We start from the raw sequence: 23985 nt of genomic DNA, 5'->3' as shown, positions 1-23985 counted from the left end.
GTAAAATGGAATGCAATGAACCAATATATAATGGGGAACATCTGCCTGGAGAATACTACTCATGATTAATTAATAGTAATTAATTGCAAACTGAATCAGCAGCAGATCCAATTTGAGGCAGGAATAGAAATATCATTTCCAAATCATGGGGAATAATTGTTCATCTGAATTGCATATTGGTCAGACCCTATCTTGAGACTAGCTCTGACCACCATACTTTAAAAAAAGGATTCAAAGATACCATAATAGTTTAGAAAAAGGCAAGAAGGATGATTGTGGAATATGAAACTAAGTGGAACTAAGTTCATGGACAAATAACTGGAAATGCTCAATTTAAAAAAAAGAAGAAATACAAGAGAAATCATAGTTATCTATTTTTTTTCAAGTACCTGTAAGGATGTTGCATTGGGGATGATAGGGTAGACATAGAATAATGGATTTAAGTTACAGAATAAAAGAATCTTGTTAACCATAAGAGCAGTTTGATAGTGGAACCATTCTCCCAAGAAGATGATGGGCTCTCCTTTACTGAACATTTTCAAGCAAAAGATAGGCAACCATAAACAGTACATGTTTTAATTTGGATTCTTACAAAAAGCACTGGATTGGGTGTTAGATTTTCAATAGCCTCTTTCAAGTCCAAAATTTTATGATAACAAATTCTTAGCATCCCATATTGTGTTTATTTTTTTGATACATTGCAAAATATATCAGGGCAGGAGAAGCTTCATAACTGGAGGGTTAACATTCTTCTTGCATTTAAAAGTCTCTGGTAAACTGTAATTGTGAATTATAGCATGCTTGCATTTTTTTTAAGCATGCTTTTTTTCCCTATTAGCCTTAATAATGGTTGCACAATGCTGCAGTGACTTGAGAGGGGAAAATACATCCTAACAACATTTACAGACAAACATTAGAAATTGGAAAAGGAAAAATGAAAGTAATTATTGTCTTGAGCCCAGTAACCAGAATCTTTAGTGAAGCAAGAGCTCCAGTAAATTGGGAAATGACCATTTTACAAGCAAGATGAAGGTTCAATATTACAAAGGGAAAGATCCAGATTTCTTCCAAACTGACATAAGTCAACCTACTATCTAAACCAATTTTGTGAGTACATACAAATTTGGAACAGTTTCTGAACTGCTGCAAGATGCAGACACTTCCTAAGAGCATTTATTTTAGGAGGTTTATGTTCATCTCTTGGAAGAGTAAAAGATGTGACACAGTCTTGTAATTTAAGACTGATACTGATCATTTGGCAAAGTGAACTGAACAGCAGGAATAAAGCCTAGGTAGGTAAGTTGAATGTATGAGTAAAATAAATCATTATTTGGGCTACTGTCATGAAATGAATTATAGGAAAATAAAGTTTGGGCTGAAGGATCCATTGAAATAGATTTTTCAGAGCCACAAAGTTAAAAAAGGAATATAATAGAATATTATGGAATGCTCATCCATTAATCATAGTTATATAGATACAAATTCAAACACTAAGAAATATCATACCCATCAAATACCATCTGGATGCTTAGTGGACTTTTTTCATTAGAAAATAACATAAAACTTAAGTTCTCTCTTGAATTCCCCTTTTATTTTAAAAATCAAAAATTATATTATTATACACAGCTAAAAATAGCAAACATCTACGATTCTATGAACTTAACCGAAAGCAAGTGTTATGTGGTTCTAGAAGGCTGATTTCAAGTAAATATATTTATAATTGGAATGGAGAGAAATGTAATTAAATCAGTAGCTGAAATACAGAAATAAAAAGGCAAGTAAGACTGACAAACAATAGTAAATTTGGAAATACATGGTACTAGCAGTAGCTTGCACCTGCCAGTGATACAATATAATTGATAAATTATGCCAATTAGTTTTTAAGTAGATGAAATTGCATAATGCATCTTATATTTCCTATCATTAAAAAAATCCCCATGATTTCACTCCTTAGCAATTGCCCAATAAAACAGGTATGATGATAACTATATCAATTCTACCTTTTTATTTCAGATGTGTATATATTTGTATACAAGTACTTCTGTTCCATTCCCTTGATTTTCATAGTTTTGCTTTAGTATAGACTGTTTTGAATTTGAGATTTTCAGAATATATTAAAACTCACATAAAACCAATTGTAATTTTAGGGGGTACTAATTGTCGCTAAGGTTAACATTTCCCACCAAGACGGCTTTCTTTCTATCTCACTAATGTAAAATGTCATTTCCTGTTTCATACAATAATCCTGTTGGAACATAACATGTATTATAAATAATATTTCTACATTTTTACTCTTTCCTCTCTCTCTCTCTCTCTCTCTCTCTCTCTCTCACTCACACACACACACACACACAGAGAGAGAGAGAGAGAGAGAGAGAGAGAGAGAGAGAGAGAGAGAGACTACAAAAGAGCTTTTTTGTCCTTCTAGACAATTCTAATACTAAAGTATAAAGGAGAATTAAAGCTGAAATCATGTCTATGACAGCTAGATGTTCCTCTAATAGAACTAATTTACATAGTTGAGCTATTTGGAAAATTATACCTTTTGTTCATATGTCTAAGTTTTCATCAAAAAATAAGAAACCATTCCAGGCACTTTTTTAAACAAAAAATTATGTAACAAGTGGTTTTAAATGATTTCTCCCACTGAAGCCTACAAATAATGGCAACTATAGCCAGACTTCCTACAATTTCTCTTACACACAAAAACATAAATTTTCCTTACAAATATTCTCCTACATACATTAATTAGCATTTCCTCAAATATGTTCCTTATTTGCATTGAATTAAAATAACAGAAAAGGAAAACTTAAATCTTGTATATCTGTATCTTGGAATAACTGCTTTTGATCAGATGGGTGGCTATACAAATTTGATAAATAAAAAAACCAACTTTTCACTGCTTCCAAGTACCTATATGGAATGACTACAATCTACTCTAGAGGTAAACTGCATTATTATAGAGCAGGAAAAGCTAATCCTTTAGACAGCTTCACCCTATTCTGATTCTTAATCCAAAGACTTCAGAAGTAACAAATAATAATTTTTTAAATAAAGCTTTCAGAAGTTATACTGAGTAATTTTCCAGCTAAGAATAAGCACCCAAACAACTCACAGATTTAAAGCTTCCAAGATAGAGAAATCCAGGGACCCCTAAGAGCTGTGCCTATGGGACCACTGGATCTTAAGGGACTGGATAGTCCTGGGCTAACAGGACTATTTAATCCTTTAAGACAGGATGCTATTTCAAACATATCATTTTTGTTAAAGACCTCGGGATAATTCTTACTTTATCTGAAGTACTTTTGTTCAGCAAAAAAGATACAATTTTCTACTCTTGTTGTTCAAGCTAGTCTAACAAAAGTATTCTCATATAGAGAGAGCTGTCTATTCAGTTTCTTTCACTTGTCTTAGGAAATGGGGATTACTCATGAAAGCTGTTGTAAGAGTGGAGATTTTTTTTGGGGGGGGGGAAGAGAACGGACTGTTCCTATGATGCCAGTGAATTAACAGTCTTTATGGATAGTGAACACAATTGCACGTTAATTGTTTCATTTTCTAGGACCATTTCCTAAGAATGGTTCTCTGTCGAAGAAATTGCAAAAGAAAAGAACTGAAACCACTCGCTTTGAGGGTAGCGAAGCCGGCCTAGATGGAGACTCAAGACTTGTCTTCGGGGGAGGAGGAGGAGGGGGGGCATACTTCTTCTTGAGTAGCTGTCGGAGAACCTTCATCTGTGAAGGAGCCTCCCACCGAGACGCCAGTCCAGACACATTATATTTAAGCATAATAAACCCACACGTTTCATTACCTTTCACTACTTAAGCGACCAGCCCTCAAGTAAAAAAAAAGCATACACGTGTCCATCGGACAAAGTGCTGCCAGAAGTAGAAAAGCAGGAAGGCAATTAAAAACTGGCCGCTCCCGAAAAACCTGGCGGCTTGCTCTGGGAGGGGGGCGCACAGGGCGACCGGCTCAGCCTGCGGAGGGCAGCGCCGAGGCGCCGGCTGTCGTTTGGCGCGCGACTCCCAGCCGGCTTCACCCACCCAGTCCTTTCCCCTTCTCCCCCCCCCCCAAAAAAAACACCCGCCAAGTTGGACCTCTACATTCTCCGGCGAGCCTCTCTCCAGCGAACGGAAGCTTCCCCCTCCCCACCCGGCTGGGTCACATCGCCCCATGTGCGGGGTCAGGGAGGCCGGGCCCGCCGCGGGGAGAAAAGGCAGGAAGCCTTCGCAGAGCCCCCCGGGAGGCTCTTGGAGGGAGTCCGGCTGATCCCCACCCCCGTCCTCCCACTCACCTGGGAGCGGCTCCATGGCCCTCCGCCCTGTCCTTCAGGAGCAGCTCGCCCTTTGCGCCGCTGCCGTGGCTGCAGCCGCCGCCGAGCCCGGGAGGACGCGCCGGGATCGCATCTCTCCTCTCGTCTCCGGCTATTTTCGCGTTGCCGCTGTTGCTTGCTCCTCTCTTGGCTTGCTCGAGTGCTTCAGCCCCGGTCCGTTCTTCCCTCGCGGCTTTAGTGCCCCCTAAGCCCTCCTGGGGCTCGGTCGGTTGTCTCACGCAGCGCGGTTTAATGCAAAATGCCAGCCAGGCTCGTCCGTGCCCGGGCGAGGAGCGAAGCGCTTCTCCTATCGCTCCCGCCGGTGCGGATCCAAGCACGAGAGAAAACACTTATGTCCCGATAAAAGGCAGCAGCCAGATCCCATTTCAAAACAGAGCGGGAGGGAGGAGCGGGGAGAGTGTGGGACGCCTTTTTTTAAAGTTAATTTATTTCTAGGAGGATCCTCCTCTCCAATCTTGACGCAATCCCCAGGCGGCTCAGAGGGGGTGGAAACCTGTTCCTTCGCCGGCGGCATTTGTCAAAAGGCCGAGGAAATCTGTCGCGATCACCCCCTTTCCCCCTCACCGCAGGCATGGCTGGGCGTGTAAACTTCACCCCGCATGCAAATAGGTGTTCAAAAACACCCTGACCCTCAAACTTTAGCACATGAAGACATGTCTTTTTACTCCGTCTATTCCTCCCATTCTCATACACCAATTTCTCCCACTGCCAGAAAAGTCAAGTTTTTCTTTCCATGATACCTCTGTGTATGAACCCCAAAACTAACCAGACTCACTGAGCCAAGTGGATTGTGTAAACTGAGGCACTGTGCTTACTTTATGTGTTTTACAAGCCGAGGAAGCTAATTCAGTCCATTATGGTTAACTAAGGAGTAAATCTCTCACAGGAATATATCAAAAGAGAAAGCATCTGAACCCAAGGTAAGAGATGGGGGTCCTTTTTTTTTTCATGAAAAAAAAATCTCTGCACTGATTTTCCTCAAGGCTTCTCTGTGGAAAGCACCCTTCATAGACAACTTTGAACACATACTGTATATACGGGGTATTTCAATAGCTGGAGGACCAGATTGGTGGTTGCAGTGGTTACAGAAGAAAATCTATGTTTAAGGAGAGTTGCTGAGAGAAATAATATGTAATAACATACAAATACAGGATTGTGCCTGATTTTGATAGGAACTTCTGGGTCTTTGTAAAATATATAGCAACCCATCAGGTTTGATCCAGGAAATAAACCATGGGACATGAAACTGAAAATCTAAATGGCATGTGGTATTTTTTTTTCAAATAGTTGTCTGTCAACAAATGTCATTATTATTTGCATTATTATTTGCTGCATTATTATTATGCAGTCTGAACATCTGCTAACAGTCAACCAGATGTTCAGACTGGATTTGGCATTTTTATTCATCTATTAAGTCCTTCCCAAGGACCTTGGATAGGAGATGTTGTTTGATGGAGTTCAAGATACTTTTGCAGAATGTAAGCTGTTCTAAATAAAGCTGACTTTTGCAATTGACTGGTGGTGATTTTGTCAATGCCGATGGTGCTCCAGTTGCTTTGTGGTTGCACCCAAGGTGCCTATTTCTATTGATACTATCTTTGCTTTTTTTGCCACAGTCTTTCTATCTTATTATGTTATTGTTATTATGTTATATTAGTACTATTCTGGTGGTATTGAAAAAATGAGACTACAATCTGGATATTCAAAATGCTCAGCTCACATTACAATATCGCAGGGAGCTATGGTAATGTGATAATCATTTCTTACTTTCCCTGTTGCCTTCACATAAGCAAAGTCAGTGGAAAAGCTGGAAGGGAATACTTTGGTAAGTGACTCAGGCATGTCTTGTGCTGACCCTCTCCCCAGCCTCACACAGCCTGAGCTGGCCCTCCCGTAAGTCCTGCCACAGCCCTTCCCAGCATCTCCTTGTGGGCATGCCTGTGCTTCTTACCTCAGACTCCTGCCTCTTCACGCATAATCACCCACACAGCACTGCAAGTCTTGGGGTTACATCAATTGGGAGTATCCAAGATTGCCAACATTAAACAATGTGATCATGTGAAATTGAGCTTTACGACCACATCACTTAGTAATGGCAATTCCAGTCCCAATTGCTGTCTTAACTCAAGAACTATCTGTGTGTAATTAGAATGTCCATGTTGGATGATAGATCTTACTTGCAATGGTTAGAGGTAATACTGATATAATTCTCCTAAATAATTTATTTTAAACTTAAGATATTATTTCAGGAACAAATGTATACAGGCATGGCCAAAAGTATTGGTATCGTTCCATATAGATTCAGATATTTTCTACATTTTGTAGCTTTTCTCCCCCACTACTTCCCACACACATACACAGTGTATGTACGTATGCATGTATATATGTATGTATGTATGTGTGTGTATGTATATTTATATATGTGTATATATCATAATTTACTTTATCAATACTTTTGAAAAAAGCAACTATCCTCCTATTATGGTATCCCCCCCACCCTTATTGAATAGTTCATGGCTAAATGGAAACCTTTTTAATTAATACCTCATAAAGTATTTGTATCAGTTGTGAAAAATAGAAAGAAGAAATGAAGTCAGTGAATCGAAGTGGGTGTTCTGTATCTATGCTATTGGAGCAGGACAAATGAAGCAATAAATACATGCTTGATGATATACCATAGGATTTTATAATCAAATTACTTGTATAAGAGTTTTTTTCTTAAATGGCCCACAAAGGCATAGTGAAATACTTTTTTTAATGTTTAAAAGAAAACATAACACTCCAACAAATTGGTTATAAGTCATGGAAAACTGATAGTGGGGAAAGAGAAAATCTATGTTGTATTTTGTCCAGAGATATTCCCTGTTTACTGACCTCAGTTGGGACTGGCGACTTGGTTAAGTGAAGCTCCAGAAGTTATGGGTGCTAAATCACTGGAGATTTTTAAGAAAAGATGGGACAGCCATCTGTCCAGAGTAGCATAGGTTGTCCTATTCGAACAGAAAGTTGGACTAGAAGACATCCAGGTCTCTTCCTACTCTGTTATTATAAGTTCTAAGCGGTTGCTAAGTGAAACTGAGACTGTGTTTATGACCTTACATCAGCTTTCCTTTGCTTCCCAGGTCTGTGAAGATCATATGTGCAAGGAAAGTTGCTTTTTATCTCTGTCATAGCTCTGCACAGTCACTAAACAAGGACTATCTATATTACACAAGTACCTTCAAAATACATTTATAAGAGGAGAAAAAGATGTGATGAAAGGTGTCAAGAAGTGCTCATGCCTTTCAGCAGAATTCTATTTTTTAATTATTTACCCCTTCCAATTATACTTCAATTCAAAGTTCTCACTTGAGACACAAATGATCAAGCTCTAATTATCACATTATACAAAGAGAAGGTACTTATGGTGGAAAAGATGGAACAAAAAGAAGAAGAGGACTACAAGCAATAAGGTAGGTGGCCTCAATTATAGTGGAGAGGGGTGAACAGTTGGCAGACCTGAAAGATCAGGTTAGGGACGAACCTGTCATGGAGCAAATCTATCAATGAAGTTGCTAAGAGTGAACAACAACCTGATTGAACATAATCAATTAATCGATCAATCAACCAACCAACCAACCATGTCATTAAAAATTGTCACAAGGGAACTTCCATTTTATACATTGTATAAGCACATAATAAAAATTCCAGTCAAGGTTGGTGGAAATTATAAAAGTGCATAGAAAGAATAACATATCCCTTGGTTGGTAACAAGTTTGCAAAGTAAATAGGCTGATCGGCATTGTGTCAAAAAAGCAATGAAATTAGTTTGATTCTCTAGTGAATTGGAAATAGATTTAGAGAAAACAATGTCTTATGAAATATATAGAAACAAAACATAAGTGAATATGTCAGGTTGCTTCTGAATGTAGAAATTCATATGCAAAGTATGCACTTCTAGTGATTGCTGGAAACTGTTAACAATTTACATTCCAGTCATAAAAGAGCCCAGCTTTAGCTATTAGTCAGGTATTAAACTACAACTCCTATTTCCATCCAGCCAACATGGTCATAGCCTATAATATTTGTCAGGACCTCTTCTCCTTTTTAGAATTCAAGTTATTATTCTCTTTAAACCAGATTTAATTGGGCAATCCTTCAAATGGAAGAAATGTCTTCTGTAAATTGGATGTGTGACCACCCTTCTGTATCCTTTCTTGTAACTTATTTGTACTGTTTCTACTAATTTTACCAATGCAAGAATTCTTTGTCATAGGACAACAGGGACTATAATTTCCATTGATAAGCAAGATCGTTGTTAAATGATTCACACTCAATTTTATGACCTTTTTTGCCATGGTTGTTAAACAAATCACTGCAGTTGTTAAGCGACCCATCTGGATGTTAAATGAATCTGGTTTTCCCCACTAACTTTGTTTCTTGGAGCCACAAATAGTGATCATATGATCCTGGGTTTCTGCATCATCATAAATACATGCCCAAGTTTGATCATGTGACTGGGAGATGTTGCAACGGCTGTAAGTATGAAGATTGGTTGTAAGTCATTTTTTTCCAGTGCTACTGTAACTTCAAATGGTTGTTAAACAAATGGTTGTAAACCGAGGACTACCTGTAACCTATTTCTCTTTCAAGTGTGTACTCTATTTCTCTTTTGGGCCCCCCCATGCTTCATTTCAGCGCTGGGCACTTCAGATCCGATTCTAGGTTTTAACAAAATGAAAGTACTTATTAATCTCAAACTGTAAAATGGGAAGGCATGTGTGACAGCATATGCAGACTGAGTTATGAATGTTGTGGTCAAAATATTACAAAATGCAATGTCATTATGTTCTACATAAAAATAACCCCTACTATTCAATTTGTAGTTTTGGAGGTGGCCCTGGTTAAAAAAAAAAAGGCATAATATCTCCATTAAATCCACACATCACTTTAATAACTCAAGATTAAACCTACATGTTGTACTGCTGTTGAAGTTCTTATTTTACACCGCAGGTGGTGACGGAGTTCAGATAGACTAAAGATTTAGACTAAAGACTAGAAAATGAGCAAAATCACTATAGGCTAATATACTGTATAATATATAACACAATATAAAATAAAAACTATAAAGTGACATTTGTTAATCTATTAGATTTATATTCAGTATTTTCACCATCAAAAACAAAATAATAAAAAAATAAAACATGACCTATAATTAAATAAACATGCGCACACAGCAATACATTTGTCATAAATGGAAAGATGAAACAATAGAATAAAATGTAGAACAAAATATTTCCTTAACAGAATATACATGAAGTAACGGCATTAACCATCTGCTAATACCATAGGTGCAATTCTATTCATTTGTACAGGTAGTTATCTACGGAATATATCAATTTCCACATTTCTTTACAGAGTTGCATAAAATGTTTGACAGACTCAAGCACTGGGTCCAATCCAACAAGATGCAGTTCAGTGGTGAGAAATGTAAGGTCCTATACTTAGGTAGGAAAAACCCAAATTCATGGATATAGAATAGCTCAACAGTAGTATCCATAAGAAGGATTTAGATGTCCTAGTGGACTATCACTTAAGTATGAGCCAGCAATGTGCTGCAGTTATCAAAAAGGCAAATGTAGCCCTAGGATGTACAACAGAAGGACAATGTCAAGACAAGTGATAGTACTGCTTTACACTGTGCTGGTGAGACCACACTGTATCTAGTTCTGGTCATCACAATACAAAAAGATGTTGAGGCCTGAAAAGCAAAGGAGAAAGGATCTGGACACTAAATTGTATGACAAACAGTGGAGGGGTCTAGAAATGTCTAGCTTATCAAAGAGAAGAAGCAGGGGAGACATGAAAACTATCTTCCACTACTTGTCAAAAAGAGGATGGGATTGACTTATTCTCTAGGGTAGCGGTTCTCAACCTTTGGGTCGCGACTCTTTTGGGGGTTGAATGATCCTTTCAAATGGGTCGCCTAAGACCATCGGAAAACACATATTTCTGATGGTCTTAGGAACCGAGACACCGCTCTGCATCCGTCTCCGCATGACCTCCTCCGCCATTTGCAGAGAGACAGAGAGGCACTTTCGCTTCCCTTCTCTCTCTCAGGTGGACTTACCTCCTTCAGGACTCCTGATTGGTCCTGCGCCTGGGTGCCCCACCCCCTGGGAGAAGTGCTGCCAGGGCCTCGTGGCCTTGGAGCCGCCCGGGGAAGCCTCAGGATCCCTGCTGGGAACGGCCCGCTGGAGGCTCCACTGAGCGGGCCAGCCCTCTCGCAAGCCGTGGCCCAAGGGAGACCAGCCCCTGTGATCCCCAGCCAGCCCGACCATTGGACCCGCTGGCCAGGAAGGCGCACCTGAGTCCAGGCTGCCAGGAAGGAAGAAGGAGATTCAGCAAAGGTAGGAGAGGAGAGCCGCCTCCTGGGGCCCAGTGCTGGCAGCAGCTTCCTTTCCATCCTCTTCCTCCTCCCCTTCTTCCTCTTACTGCCCCCAAGGCGGCTTGGGTGGGCGCCAGGGCAAAAGGGGTGCCTGGGGGGAGCAGCTGGGCTGGCAGACAGGCTAGTAGGGGCCACATGGCACCAGCCCCTATCATGGCTCCATTGGATGGGCGGAGGGCGAGGCTGGGCAGCGCGGAGTCCCGGCTGGGGCAGCGGCAGCCATTTTCTCTCCCTTCTCCTCTCCTTCCTCCTGCTGCCCCCACGGTGGCTCAGGCGGGCGCCGGGGCAAGAGGAGTGCCTGGGAAGGAGCAGCTGGGCTGGCAGAGGGGCTGGCAGGGGCCACACGGCACCAGCCCCCACCACGGCTCCATCGATGGACAGAGGATAAGGCAGCACAGAGTCCCGGTGGGGATGACAGTTGGGCTGGGGGCGGCAGGGACCCCGACAATGCAGCAGTGGCCACCGCCGCCAGAGCTGCTGCCTCCTGTCCTGCTCCCCCTCTCTGCCCGTTTGGCTGAGGACGCGGCGGAGGCTGGGCTGGGTGTGGCGGGGACCCCCAACGATGCTGCTGAAAGAGAGAGAAAGTGAGAGAGGAAAGAGAAACAGAGGAAAAGAGAGAAGAGAAAGAGAGAGGGAGGAAACAGAGATAGAGAGGAAAGAGAAATAGAGAGGAAAGAGAGAAAAAGAGAGGAAAGAGAGAGGAAAGGGAGAGAGAGAAGAGAGGAAAGAGAGAAAGAGAAGAGAGAGAGGAAAGAGAGAAACAGGAAAGAGAAAGAGAGAAGAAAGAAACAGGAAAACAGAGGAAAGAGAAAGAGAGGAAAGAGAGAAAGAGAGGAAAGAGAAGAGAGAGAAGAAAGAGAAAGAGAAAGAGGAAAGAGAGAGAGAGAGAGGAAAGAGACAGAGAAAGAGGGAGAGGAATGGCGCTTCTCCAACCAGTCTGGGCGGAGCCAGCAGAGCGGCCTCCCTGGCCAACTGGATGGGGGGGGGGTTAGGGGTCACCACAACATGAGGAACTGTATTAAAGGGTCGCGGCATTAGGAAGGTTGAGAACCACTGCTCTAGGGCACCAGAGAACATAACAAGAAGTAATGGAAGCTTATCAAAGAGAGACAAGCTTCAAATAAGGAGAAATTTTCTGGCGGTAAGAACAATTAATCAATGGGATAGCTTGCCTCCTGGGATTGTGTGTGATCCATCACTGGAAGTTTTCAAAAATAGACTGGGCAACCATTTGACTAGGAGGGTATAAGACTCCTGTCTTGAGCAGGGGTTAGACTAGAAGACCTCTCATGTGCCTTCCAGACCTATGATTCTATGCATTAGATCCCACAGTAGGATTTTATACATTTATACATTTGATGATAATAATTCAATGTAATGTGTATATTTTTCTTAAATACACATGATGGGGTTGAAATAATTAAATATTGAAGATGATGAATTTGGATTATAGCAAAACTGGTATTAAATTACAGTGATAATATTGATTAATGTCCAATCAACTCCCCCTGCCAATGATTAACATATAAATACATCATTATTGCAATGAAAGTACACAATAAGAAACACAAATATAAAAATGATTCATATGGTTCACAAGGAACAAATGAAGATCAATATAGAAAATGCAAAAGTGGACAAAGAAGAATGTATCAAAAGAAGGAATTTTAAGGTAGTTCTTATTCCTTTACTTTTATATTTATATTTATACTTTTATACTGTATCTGAAATAGAGACATTATAATTCCAACAATAAAGCAGATTAAAAGTGGACACTGTGCATATTTACTTGGAAATACCACTGAATTCAAATGGGATGATTTTTTGCACAATAATTTGTCAATATGAAGAGAGGGAGGGAGGGAGACAGGAGGGAGGGAGGGAGGGAGAGAGAGAGAGAGGAAGGGAGGGAGGGAGGGAGGGAGGGAGGAATCTCGTTTTGGAAGTCTATGCAGTTTGTGGGATGAGAGGGCAGAAAGAACTTTAAATCATGTTTCTGTCCATTAATCAGTTGGTTCTTAGACAGCAGACTGAGCATGCATAAAGGTTATCTCATCATAACACTCCATGATATATTCCATTGTCTCTCTACACAGTAGTTCTAAGTGACATCTATACACATAAATTAACCTTTTCATTTTTCATATAAATATGCTGTTATATATTTGCTTTTTTGAATGAGATGATCATGTTGTTTGCAAAGGATCAAAACTTTATTTCTAACTTTTCAAACAAAATTTCACAAAGAGCCTTGACTGAAAATGAACATGAACCTTGAAAATTAGCTTTTTTTCTCTGTGTTACAGTTATGAAAGTGGGAAGAAGCTTTGCAATAGGAATGTGACAGGAAGGCCACACCCCACTGACAGCAACTCCTATCTCAACGTCCTACATCCGAATCCCTTGAAATATAGGTTAAGGTTTCAGGGTATCATACAGCCCCTAATTTTTGCATTCCCTCATGTGTCAATTGGAGAGAGTGCTAATGGCACTTATGGAGTTGTGAGGAGCTTAGAGAGAGAAGATGGACACTATATATTTGAAGATTATTAGAAAAGTTTGGAGAGTGGAAATAGCTGCTGTATGGACAGAGTCCTAACATTAATTGTATTGTTTCTGCACAATTAATTTTAAAGCTTCTAAAATGGAGATTCCAAGCTTTGTCTTATATTTTATTTATTTTCAAAATGTCAAAAATATAGATAAAATGATAAGGAAGTTATATTACAGATCATCTGGCTCTTTTATAGTAATCTATAAAAAAGCTGATAAACCAATACTAGTACCAATGAAGAGAAAAATAAACAAAAATTAATTTAAAAATAAAAAATAATTTTTCCTTGTGTATTCTTCCTCATGCCTTTTAAAATATATTTTAAAAAAGCTAAAAACGAGTTTTAAAAATAATTCCAAGGATAAATTTCAGAAAAAGCAGGTAGTATCTGCATTTCTTCCCAGTAGTAATAGGGAAGATTCAGCAATAATAGGGCTGATTTATTTTCTCAAAGACTGTATTGGTAGTATTTAGCAAGCAATGTTGAATTTCATGCAGATACAAGTTTCTCTTAAAGATATCTGAGGAACAAGTTCTATTAAGAAACACCAATACATGCTTCATCTTTTAATTTGATCAGGAATAATTTGCTCTTAATAAACTGCCACATTCACTGAAGAGATGTTTGTTTCTTTCTTGGAATTTATTGTTTTGTCTGGGCAAACATTAGGAAAGGACATTGTCGTCATCCAAGACTTGTTATTTGTAAATTGCAGACCAAGAGTCTTAAAAATAATTTGTTGAATATAGTTTTACATCTGAGGAATTTCAAGCATTCGAATGAGGAACTGTAGCCTGATCAATTTGTTTTACTGACTCCTCTCAGATGAGTGAAATTGGCTGAAATATGTGTTTTCTGGGAAGCATTCAACAGGGTACAGATTTTTTAACCAGATCTGCTAGAAACTATTGAGGACCTTAGCTTGTCATCTCTCTTGGTTTGCAATGTATTTATTTTGTGTAGTGGTACTTTGGACAGGACTTATTTTGGACAGGATAGAATACAAAACAGAGCAGATATGTATTGAAACAAAGAGAAGCTGGAAGGAACACTGCCGCTGTAGCCTTAGATTAAGATCTTAATGGCTAACAGCAGCAAAATAGTTCATTTGTAATGTTTTGCTTTGTCACTAGATGGCACAAGACAACATTTTCTGCAGGAGAGATAGAATCAGGTAAGAAGCATGGAGATTAGTCTCCTTTAGTATAAATAATATTAAACATATATGCTTATATACATGTACATATGTAGGGTTATATACACAGATACACCTGGAAAAAAAATCAAAACTGTATTCTAACAGCCAAATAGCATGTCATACACAGACATTTTGGAAAGAATCAGGAAAACTGCCAGTGGAAAATATTTTATGAATTGTACATAGACTAATACTTCTTTAAAATGCTGCAATTGCCTCTTACGTTGGTCCTTTTATATTAGGTTTTGTTGTTAGTTTATAGTTAACATATATAAGCATTATTTCCAGTTCCTATATGATACCAAATTTCTGAAGAAATATGTATTGGGGATGGGGATTTAGACCAACATAGCAGATCTTGCACAAGTTTACACTGAAATAAGGTTTAATTTAAAAAAAAAACTCTGCATTTTGGCTTACCCAATGCTTAGAAAAAAGCACTCCCTACACTGTAAGTGCATGTCTTCCAACATGGCTCTTTGACAATTCAACTGGATTCCAGAAAACAAATGCAGTAAACTTTTGCTCAGATTAAATTATTTTTTCCTTTGTTTGCTACAATTCCACTGAGAAAATTAAAGCATGTCATACAAGTAGCACGTAAGATGCATTTATTATTTTCTGACAACCTCTTATTTTCCAGCATAGGTTTTCCACAATATTTACATTTACTCCATTTGTCATACATTTCCCAGAGATGTGTTTTTCTAGTCACCAAATTAATCTCCTTTTCAGTTTTCTCCAGTGAATCATTTTCCCCCAGTCTGGTGTTGTCTAGACATATTGGTCTATAACTCCCAGAATTTCTAGTTTAGGGAACTCTGGGTAGAGGAAGACTGATATACAGTTTTATAGAACACAAATATGTTAGCCTTTAAGATATTATATTGGCCACTCTTATGAAACCTACATTTTGTCAAAATAAGCAAATTTGGTGCCTGTTGCTTACAAAATAAACTCTGTATGGACTCTGTATAGACCAGGACTCTGTATGGAAGTCTGTTCCAAATTTTCCCTCTAGGCTGTTATGGGAATTCAGATAATCTGACAGCCTAAGGAAGGAAAGTGCAATAAATAAAAAGTCCCACCAGTGATGGTGCCTTAAAGGAGAGACCTGACTGTACACTTCTTTGTAATGCTTATGGCATGCTCCAGCATAAAAACAATTTGGCAAATATATGCAGCATGTGTAAGCTTGTAGTAGTCCTTGAAGAAAAAGTCAAAAGATTAAAGCAGTAAGTGGCCACACTTCAGCTTCTAAAAAAAAAAAGGAAATGATTTATCAGAGCAAACAAAACAGGTCCTGCAACCAAGAGAGAAATTAACTTTCCATGAGGAACAGAATCAAACAAAGAAACAAGTACAGTGTACAATATTTTACAATGCTGGAATTCAGAAACATCTTTGAGGTCCTTTCAGAAGAAACAATCTCTAAGGAAAAAAAGGGATTGTATTAAATATATAGAGAGAGGAGAGAAGAATTTTTAAGATCAGAGAAATTGCAGCTGCACTCTGCAAGGCAACAAAAATAAGAGGACAGTTGTGCCTGCAATGAGGAACCAAAACAAATGAATCCAATGGCCCAGGAAGTATGCCATCTGTCAGGAGTACAGATTAAGGATGTTTCAGAACAACTTCCCAAGTATATCAACTTCACTGAAAATTATTCCTTTTTGCTCAAGCACATGTTGACTACAGGTAGCTCTTTCTGTAATGTTTCATTTAATCTTCCAGCTCATGGGAATGGCTTCAAAGAAAAAAGCTTCAGAAATGTTGGCAGTAACAGAGATTTGGTTTCTTGGACCATGTTCTGAGTTATCAGGATAATGAAACACTGGTGCTAAATGTACTGTAGTTCACAGACTTTGTTTGAATTTTATTAGTTGAGCTTTCAGCTGAAGCCTGTGGGAGATTCAAGACAAAAAAAAAAAAAAAAATCTGAGGCATGGATCATATATAAAAGTTTGTGCACTGTGGGATGGAAGTGCTATCATAATGGTAATTATTAAGCCACTGAATAAAAATTAGAAAATTGATTCCCGTTAATTGTCTGTATAAGCTTGAATTCTTAGTAAAAAGTAAATCCAATAGAAGAGATTGTATGTACCCCATAGTTGAACTATGGAGTTCCTGGTTCTCTCTGAGCTTGGGTGATATGATTGCAGAAGTTTTAGTACCCAACTTGGTAACATCATCAGTGCAAGTGAGAGTGAGGTTTGCTACTTATTTATATGCAGTAGCTTGCCTGCCAGTTTTGGTAGGAATGTTTAATTTCCTCCTAGGTGATTCCTTGATTAGAGTATTGTTTTCCGCTTTATTCTGAACATCAAAATGCATTCAAAATGGATATATTTGAAGGAGTAGAGATGATGTAGCCAAGTCAGACTGGCAATAAATGGCGAGCAGCTTCTAATGTGCTGAAGCCTGCAGATGCTTCTCCAGGGGCACGCACTCACGCTGGAAGCTGCTGGATGTTTGTCAGGCTTTGCAGGAGGAAGGCTGGGTAAGAGTGAGCAGAGGGCAGATGGGTAATTTTGATAATGTTGGCTTGCCTCCATCCATTGCTAAAGCCCACAGATTTTTCAGCACTTCCAACAGAGCTGCAGAGTGCTCACTGCACCTCCAGGAAGCCTGCATCCTTCCACTTTCTCCAGTTCTGCTGCTACCCAAAAGAGCTCTTTCCACACACCCTCCATCTTTGCCTGGGGCACTGCTGCTGGCTCTCCACCTTGCCTGGAAATGTAGAGTGACATGTCTCATCCATCCCACACTCTTCTACCCAAACGGGCCTAGCAAGTTCTTTTTGGCAGATGAGGCTCTGCTGCTCTGCTCTACTTTTCACACAGATCCCAGGGATGTATTCTTTCTCAGTGCCTGGATCCTGGGTTGCCAATAGGAGGACAATGGCATAGGTTAACTGGGCAGTAGCAGAAGGCAGCAGAGATATGTAATGGAGTGCAGGGTATCCAAAAGGACAGAGATTGGAAGAAGATAGGTAGTGAGAGAATTGAAGCACCTTTGTGGACTTATATATGGACAGGCTACCAAGCACCTAACTTTTGTGCACATGACTATGAGGGTGTTGCAAGGAGGATAACTTTGGGGACATGTTGCAAGTCCCTTCATTCAGTGCTAAAATAATTTTGAATGGTCATTGAATGAATGGTTATAAATCAAGAACTACCTGTGGTGTGAACCTAGGTTAGAATGGACTGAGGTTTATTAAAGATGCTAAGGACAACAACATCTGAAAATCTTTTTCAGATACACACAACATATAAGGAAAAGGAAAAAAATCATATGTCTAATGAGGATGGCATAATCTTCATACATCGTAAAGAATGTGGAAACTGCAACTGGTCCAGAATGGCATAAGTAATTATGGGCATGCCTTGATACACCAATTTTATACCTTTGCTTCATGATTGCTCAAAAAATTGATTCAGTTTTCTCCAACAACAGGAAAATGTTAAGAACAGGATGAGGGACAAGCTTGAATTTTTAAAAAACATGGTCAGGGAACACTATTTTAAATGAATTTAAATCTTCAAGGTCAAATGAATTTTATTTGAGGGCAACGAAAGGATTTGGTGATAATCTGGCCTAACCTTTATGCTTTGTGTGAGAAGTACAAAGGGACTGATGGAAGGCAAATGTTATCCTCATCTTCAAATTGAAGGGAAAGGAAGGTCTTTAAAAAACTACAGGTCACTCAGTCTACCACTGTCAGTTGATCTCTAAGTACTTAAAAAAACAACAAGGTGATTTTTAGAAGTGATCATTAATACCTAATCTGGACATGCTAAACCTGACATGTGATAAATCAGCTACACTAGAAAGCAAATCTGTTCTTTAAATTATAAAGTAATTCAATTTAAATTCATTCTCAAACTGTTCCAGCAAGGTAACAAAAACACAGAAGGACAAAGCATCATAGAGGCAAATGGGGGTCCCAGATTTGGGATAACAAAATGTCAGGATACCAATCTGTTATGGAAAAAAAATAATCTATCAGGTTCTTAAATTCCCCCAGATTCTCTCAGCCTCCACACAAGCATAGCTGATACTATTTATGTGTGATTTCAAGGGTCTGATTCTATACAGCCACAGCAAGTCCTCAGTGTTTTCCTGTGTATTGGAGAATTCCATTTTCCTTCTTACATTCAGCAGAAGAGAAGTCACGAGGAAACCATAACCCTATTTTAACAATTCTCCAGTTACACAACCAGCCTTAGCATTTGAACATTCTTACACAATTTATGGTTTACTTGTCATCAGTTTCTTTATCAGGCACTAACATTTATAACATTTGCTTCCCTACTGCCTTTCAGCCTAATATTCCCATTACCATCATAAAACACTCCTTCCAGCACTTCCTCATTAAAATTTCATCCCAAACTATTTTTACTTTTTACTTTTAACTCCATTCAATTTTGGGAGGAACCTTGTTTAGCACTTTTCATCCATTTCCAAAATAAGTTTTTATTTCCATCAAAACTGCTCTGTAATTTCTCTCCCTGTTTTAATTGTTCCTTGCTCTGTTTGACAATATTCTCTGTAACTATTCTTTTCTCTCGCTACACATTATACCTTTTTTCACCCATCACCTGTTTCATTTCTTCATTCCACCAAGCATCCTCTTTTTGCATTCTCTGAAATATAATTCTTCTCACTCTGTTCCAAGCAGCTTCCATATCTTCTTTCCTTTACTAAATTTCAGTCTTCTGTTGGGGGAGTAAACTATCTTTTCCTATGTTTTCATTTAGGTGAAGTTCTTTTTCTTCCTGCAGTCATTCCAGTTTTATTCTCTTTGTTTTCTATTTTCCACTACCATTTTTCATTCAAGAGTCATATTAATACTGCCAAATAATAGTCTGTTCCATATTCAGAATATCTCATTGCTTTTGTAACCTTCACTACTGCTCTTAATCTTCCATTATAAACAGCCATATTAATCATACTTTTCATAATTCCTTTCCCATACATATGTATCAGTAAATGTACTTAAACCCCTTATTTGAAACAGATCTTTCCTAAGAAGATGTTCATCTGTCACTGTTCTCGTTCATTTTTGGCTTTTAAAATGGCCCTGTCATTTTTTTCTACACTTTTACAGTATAGTATTAGTATAGTACAGTATATTAATTTGATAGGCACTTATAGCTATAAGTCCTACTTTTCCCCACAACAGCAATCCTGTGAGATAGCTTGGGATAACAGAGATTGACTGGTCAAAGGTCATCCAGTGAGCTTTTGTGGATGAGGGTGGGCTGAATCTGAGTCTCCCATTTCTAGTCCAACATCTTAAACATACCTTTAAGTAGAGATGGTAAACTAGAGATGGTGTAGAGTAGGCTACTGACCTTATTAATACCTCTATCACATGCAGCATTCTCTGTTAATGGTAAGGACATTATCACAAATACAGCCCAAACTCAGTTTTATCCCTAATATGCTCTTTTATTTTATGAGTTCTGTGAATGGAAAGGTAGCCAGGAAATTATCTTGCCAGGAGATTACATTGCCAGGTAATATTCTGCTGTCTGAATACTACCAGCTTGGGGGTGAATGCGGCATATTAATACATATCCAAGGTACAGTTTCTGTACAGGTGCAGGTGCCTTTCACCCAGTTTTGGCTTGTGGACAAGTCACTGAAGTTTCTCTGGTAAGATTTCAAAATGGTTTGCCACTGCTTCCTTCTTAGAGCTGAGAGGGAGTGACTGGCTCAAGGTCATTCAACTGGTTTCATATCTAAAGCAGGAATAGAACTTATAGTCTCCCGGTTTCTAGACTGACGCCTTAACCAGTATACCAAATTGGCTGTCTATACCGTTTCTAAATCTTGGGGACTAATAGATCATTTTATGCTGCACTAATTGGACTTCACCTTGAATTCACCCTGAGTTCAATTCTTGGCAAAGATCAAGAGGTTCATAGAGGGGTGATAAAAATGTTCAGGAGACTGTAAACTAAGTCCTTTGAAAAACATAGTAAAGAACTCTAACCCCAACTCACTCTAACTTTTTGCAACTAGATTTCCAAGTAGATGGCGGATCCTGAAAGAGAGGACAGACGACTTTTAGTATAGATTCTTGCATGGGCCTACCTAGCCCCTTCTAAGTTTTTGATTGCATGATTACAAAACAAACTCCTTCATGTTCATGTTAATTCTTATCTTGTTAATCATCTTAAGGAGGAAAAAGTCAGGAAAACCACAGCATTTAAAATCGTAAGCATGAATAGACTAATGCTAAATAAATATTATGTTACTATGTATTTTTATTGAAACTATCCACAATCGTGACAATTAGAGAATTAATGCAGATATTAAATATAGCTTTAGTCTACTGTAACTAAGTAACTCTTGGTTGTGAGCTGCTCAGACTTTGGTACAAGATAGGCATCTATATAAATGTTTTAAATAAAATAAACAAAGAAATCAGAGTTAATATTGTATACTTTTCTCTATCCTAATTTCCACAACATTGTTTTATGTCTAAGTGCATTTATCCTGTATTATATTACTATTATCCTTCTCATCTTTTCTACTATCTTCTCTTATTGGTATCGTTATTATGTATTATTATTCTGTTGTTTTGTATTTACACAAAGAGTTTATGCACAGGACACCAATTCCTTGTGTGTCTAATCACACTTGGCCAAATATTATATACTGTTTTATTCTGTTCTGTTCCTATTCCTGTTCTTAATTCTACTCTATTCTGTTCTACTCTACTTACTCTAGTCTATCCAACTCTTATTTTCTCATCCTGATGAAAGCATATTCTATATTTTATTGTTGAATTATATAAATGTATACATTTACATAAGACAATGGGCACATGTAATGACAGTTTTCAACTGGTACATACTTCTAAAACGAAATAGATGCAGAAACCTTAGTGTGATTAACTTATTTCTAGCTGATCCCTGAGATTTGCAATCCAAAAATATCTGGAGGGCATCAAGCTGGAAAAGATGATTACAGTATTAAATCTGACAATGGAGATAATAGAGAAAAGGAGAAAAAAAGTGAAAATAAGGCAAACAAGGCAAGCACAAATATTTACTTCAACTATTTGGGCTTAAGATGCTTCACTATATTGTACCCAGCTGGAAAACATATTTTGCAAAAAGTTTATTTGAAGACTTATTTGCTTATAATCTCAAATATTGTACTTTTAATCTTTTTTACATATATTTTACTCTCCACTTGAAAAGTACTCAAAAGGCTACTTAAAATCAGACTGGTTTTTATTACTTTATATAACCAAATCATTTCTTCTCATTAGTTTTTATTAAGTATTCTCTACAATAATAACTATGCTGCTGCATAGTAGTCTCCAAGAAAAGGCCAGTCCTGTCTCCATTAGTCCCAAGATTGTTTTTTTTATTCATTTTCAGACAGACAGCAAGATTTCAAGACCACTAAACAAAAAACTGCACAATCTTTCCTTTTCTTTCCTATGCATTTTTTCATACACTTCTCATCATAAATTACTGGAAGGGGAAGGGAATATTCTAAATAGGCTTAAAAGTTACTTCGGGGACAAAAATACGTATTTATATATTCCATATAAATTCATTTCCATATCCTCCAACTCTCTCCTTAGCAAACCCAAAAGCCACAAATAATATACAGTAAAAAGATATGCATTAGCAGAATAGGTTAATTATAACAACTGTAATGATAAATCTATATCTGATTCCCTGAAGTAGCCATTGCAAAAATCCACTGAAAGTCAGTTAGAATCTTCTCCTGCTCCTGAAATATTTAGCAGGAAATAAAGTTTTAATAGCAGAGGTGGGTAGTCTGTGCTTTTTCAGCACTGGGGAGTCCATATCATCATAGCTTTTGTATGTATTAACTGTGCAGTGGATTCAGGTTAATTCTTACCCAAAACTAGAAATTGTATGCTTCCAAATGGAAGGGATTTAAATCTGCATAACTAAACATATTTAGATACTTATCTTAGTCCTTTGCAATGAATGTATAATGACTTCTTCAGAAGGGAATTTTATATATGAGGTCTGAATACAGGACTCCTATAAATGCCAGATTAAAGAAAGAAACAAATCCTCACGTTAACTCCCTCTTTATATGGTAGAGAATTAGTAATATAAGGATGTGCAACATCTTTTTTCAAAAATCACCTAGTGAATTCAGCACTAAGTTAGGAGTTGAACTCATGATTTTCTAAATCCCATTCTTAATACCTCTGTTAAGTCAGCCTTCAGATTAAAGCACAAGCCAAACTGGAGTTTCATGAATATTTTTACATTCCCCAAGAAAACACTTTTAATATTTTCATTCTCAGTTTGTTCACAAACTTTTTCAGAAATTAAATACAGTCAAACTGTACATTATTAGCAAAGTAAAAATATCTTTGTTATCTAATATGTAGTATAAATAAAATCTACCGGTAATACTGTGTCATGGAGATTTGGATAAGAAAGGGGTGATCAGCTGAAGAGAGATGTTCATGTAGAACGGGCAGAAAAGGATGACATGGGACGACAAGTAGAATTCAGAATAATGCCCCCTCCCAACATATTTTTGCCTTTACTGTGTTACAAACAAATATTTACAGTTCATATAGATTCAAAACAGAGTTAGCTTTCAACTACTTTATGTACATCGTGGCATTTATGTTTCTTTTCTTTACAACTACAACTGCACTCCTTACTAGAATTGATGATGTTACCTAGTTAGGATAATGAAATGTCTTCAACAAAACAAGCAAGCTTAGAGAGCACCAAGGACCCCGCCTTCTTTACAACTTTTTCATCTTTGACAGCAGTTGGAGATAATTACTTTGTAATCTGACTTCATTAGTATTTGGGGGCTTTCAAAATAATTATTTTAGTTTCAAATGCTTACAATATTACCCATTTGGCTAACTTTGATTTTACTTGATTTTATTAATATAAACTATACTATAAACTCCTAGTTGGGTCCTTTTCATTATTCAACATAGCCATAGAATTATTAGATGTTTTAATTTCTCTCCTTATTTGACAAGGTAGAAGAACACTTTCTTATGCTTCTCTAGTCCTTTTTATTTACGATTTTAAAAAGAATTAATCAGATTGAGCAACTATATTAAGCAAAAACAGATTAATACTGATTGAGACTTTTAATGTTTTTGCACATTCAAGTTTTCCATTCATGTATTCATTATAGTTCAAGGCAAAAGATTGGAGAGGATGCTATCTATAAGCATTATAGATATTGCAGAAATCAAAGAAGAGAGTGTTATGGAAGTGTTAAAACTCTGAATTCCTATCTCGGATCAATTTGCACTTTCAAAATGAGCCAAAAATGCCAAAGCCTTAATCCAAGGAAAACACAATCTTAGGTAACCTCATACCTTTACAGTTTGTACTGTGATTGAATTGAGATGTGAATTGGTGGGTGTAACAGTATACCTATTTTAATTCAATTAAAATCCAACTAAAAGATTTCA

At 37.9% G+C, this 23985-nt stretch overlaps 1 protein-coding gene across 5 annotated transcripts in view; it reads right to left on the bottom strand.

The window, feature by feature from the left end:
* Nucleotides 1–23985, bottom strand: part of SULF2 (sulfatase 2) — a 298168-nt gene that overhangs the window by 106754 nt on the left and 167429 nt on the right. Inside the window, exon 1 of one of the 5 annotated variants that reach the window (XM_039351253.1) lies at nucleotides 4298–4818. The exons of 3 other annotated variants lie outside the window; for them this stretch is intronic. In XM_039351253.1, the coding sequence (XP_039207187.1) occupies nucleotides 4298–4313 (16 nt within the window). In that variant the 5' untranslated portion in view covers nucleotides 4314–4818. Of the gene's footprint in view, nucleotides 1–4297; nucleotides 4819–23985 lie in introns of those variants that run through there. One more of the 5 variants, XM_039351248.1, reaches the window with a different exon arrangement.

Source organism: Crotalus tigris, unplaced genomic scaffold (assembly GCF_016545835.1).
Source record: "Crotalus tigris isolate CLP2741 ecotype Arizona unplaced genomic scaffold, ASM1654583v1 scf7180000018371.15429387391:27106975, whole genome shotgun sequence".
NCBI lineage: Eukaryota > Metazoa > Chordata > Lepidosauria > Squamata > Viperidae > Crotalus > Crotalus tigris.
This window is presented reverse-complemented; position numbering and strand designations above follow the sequence as displayed.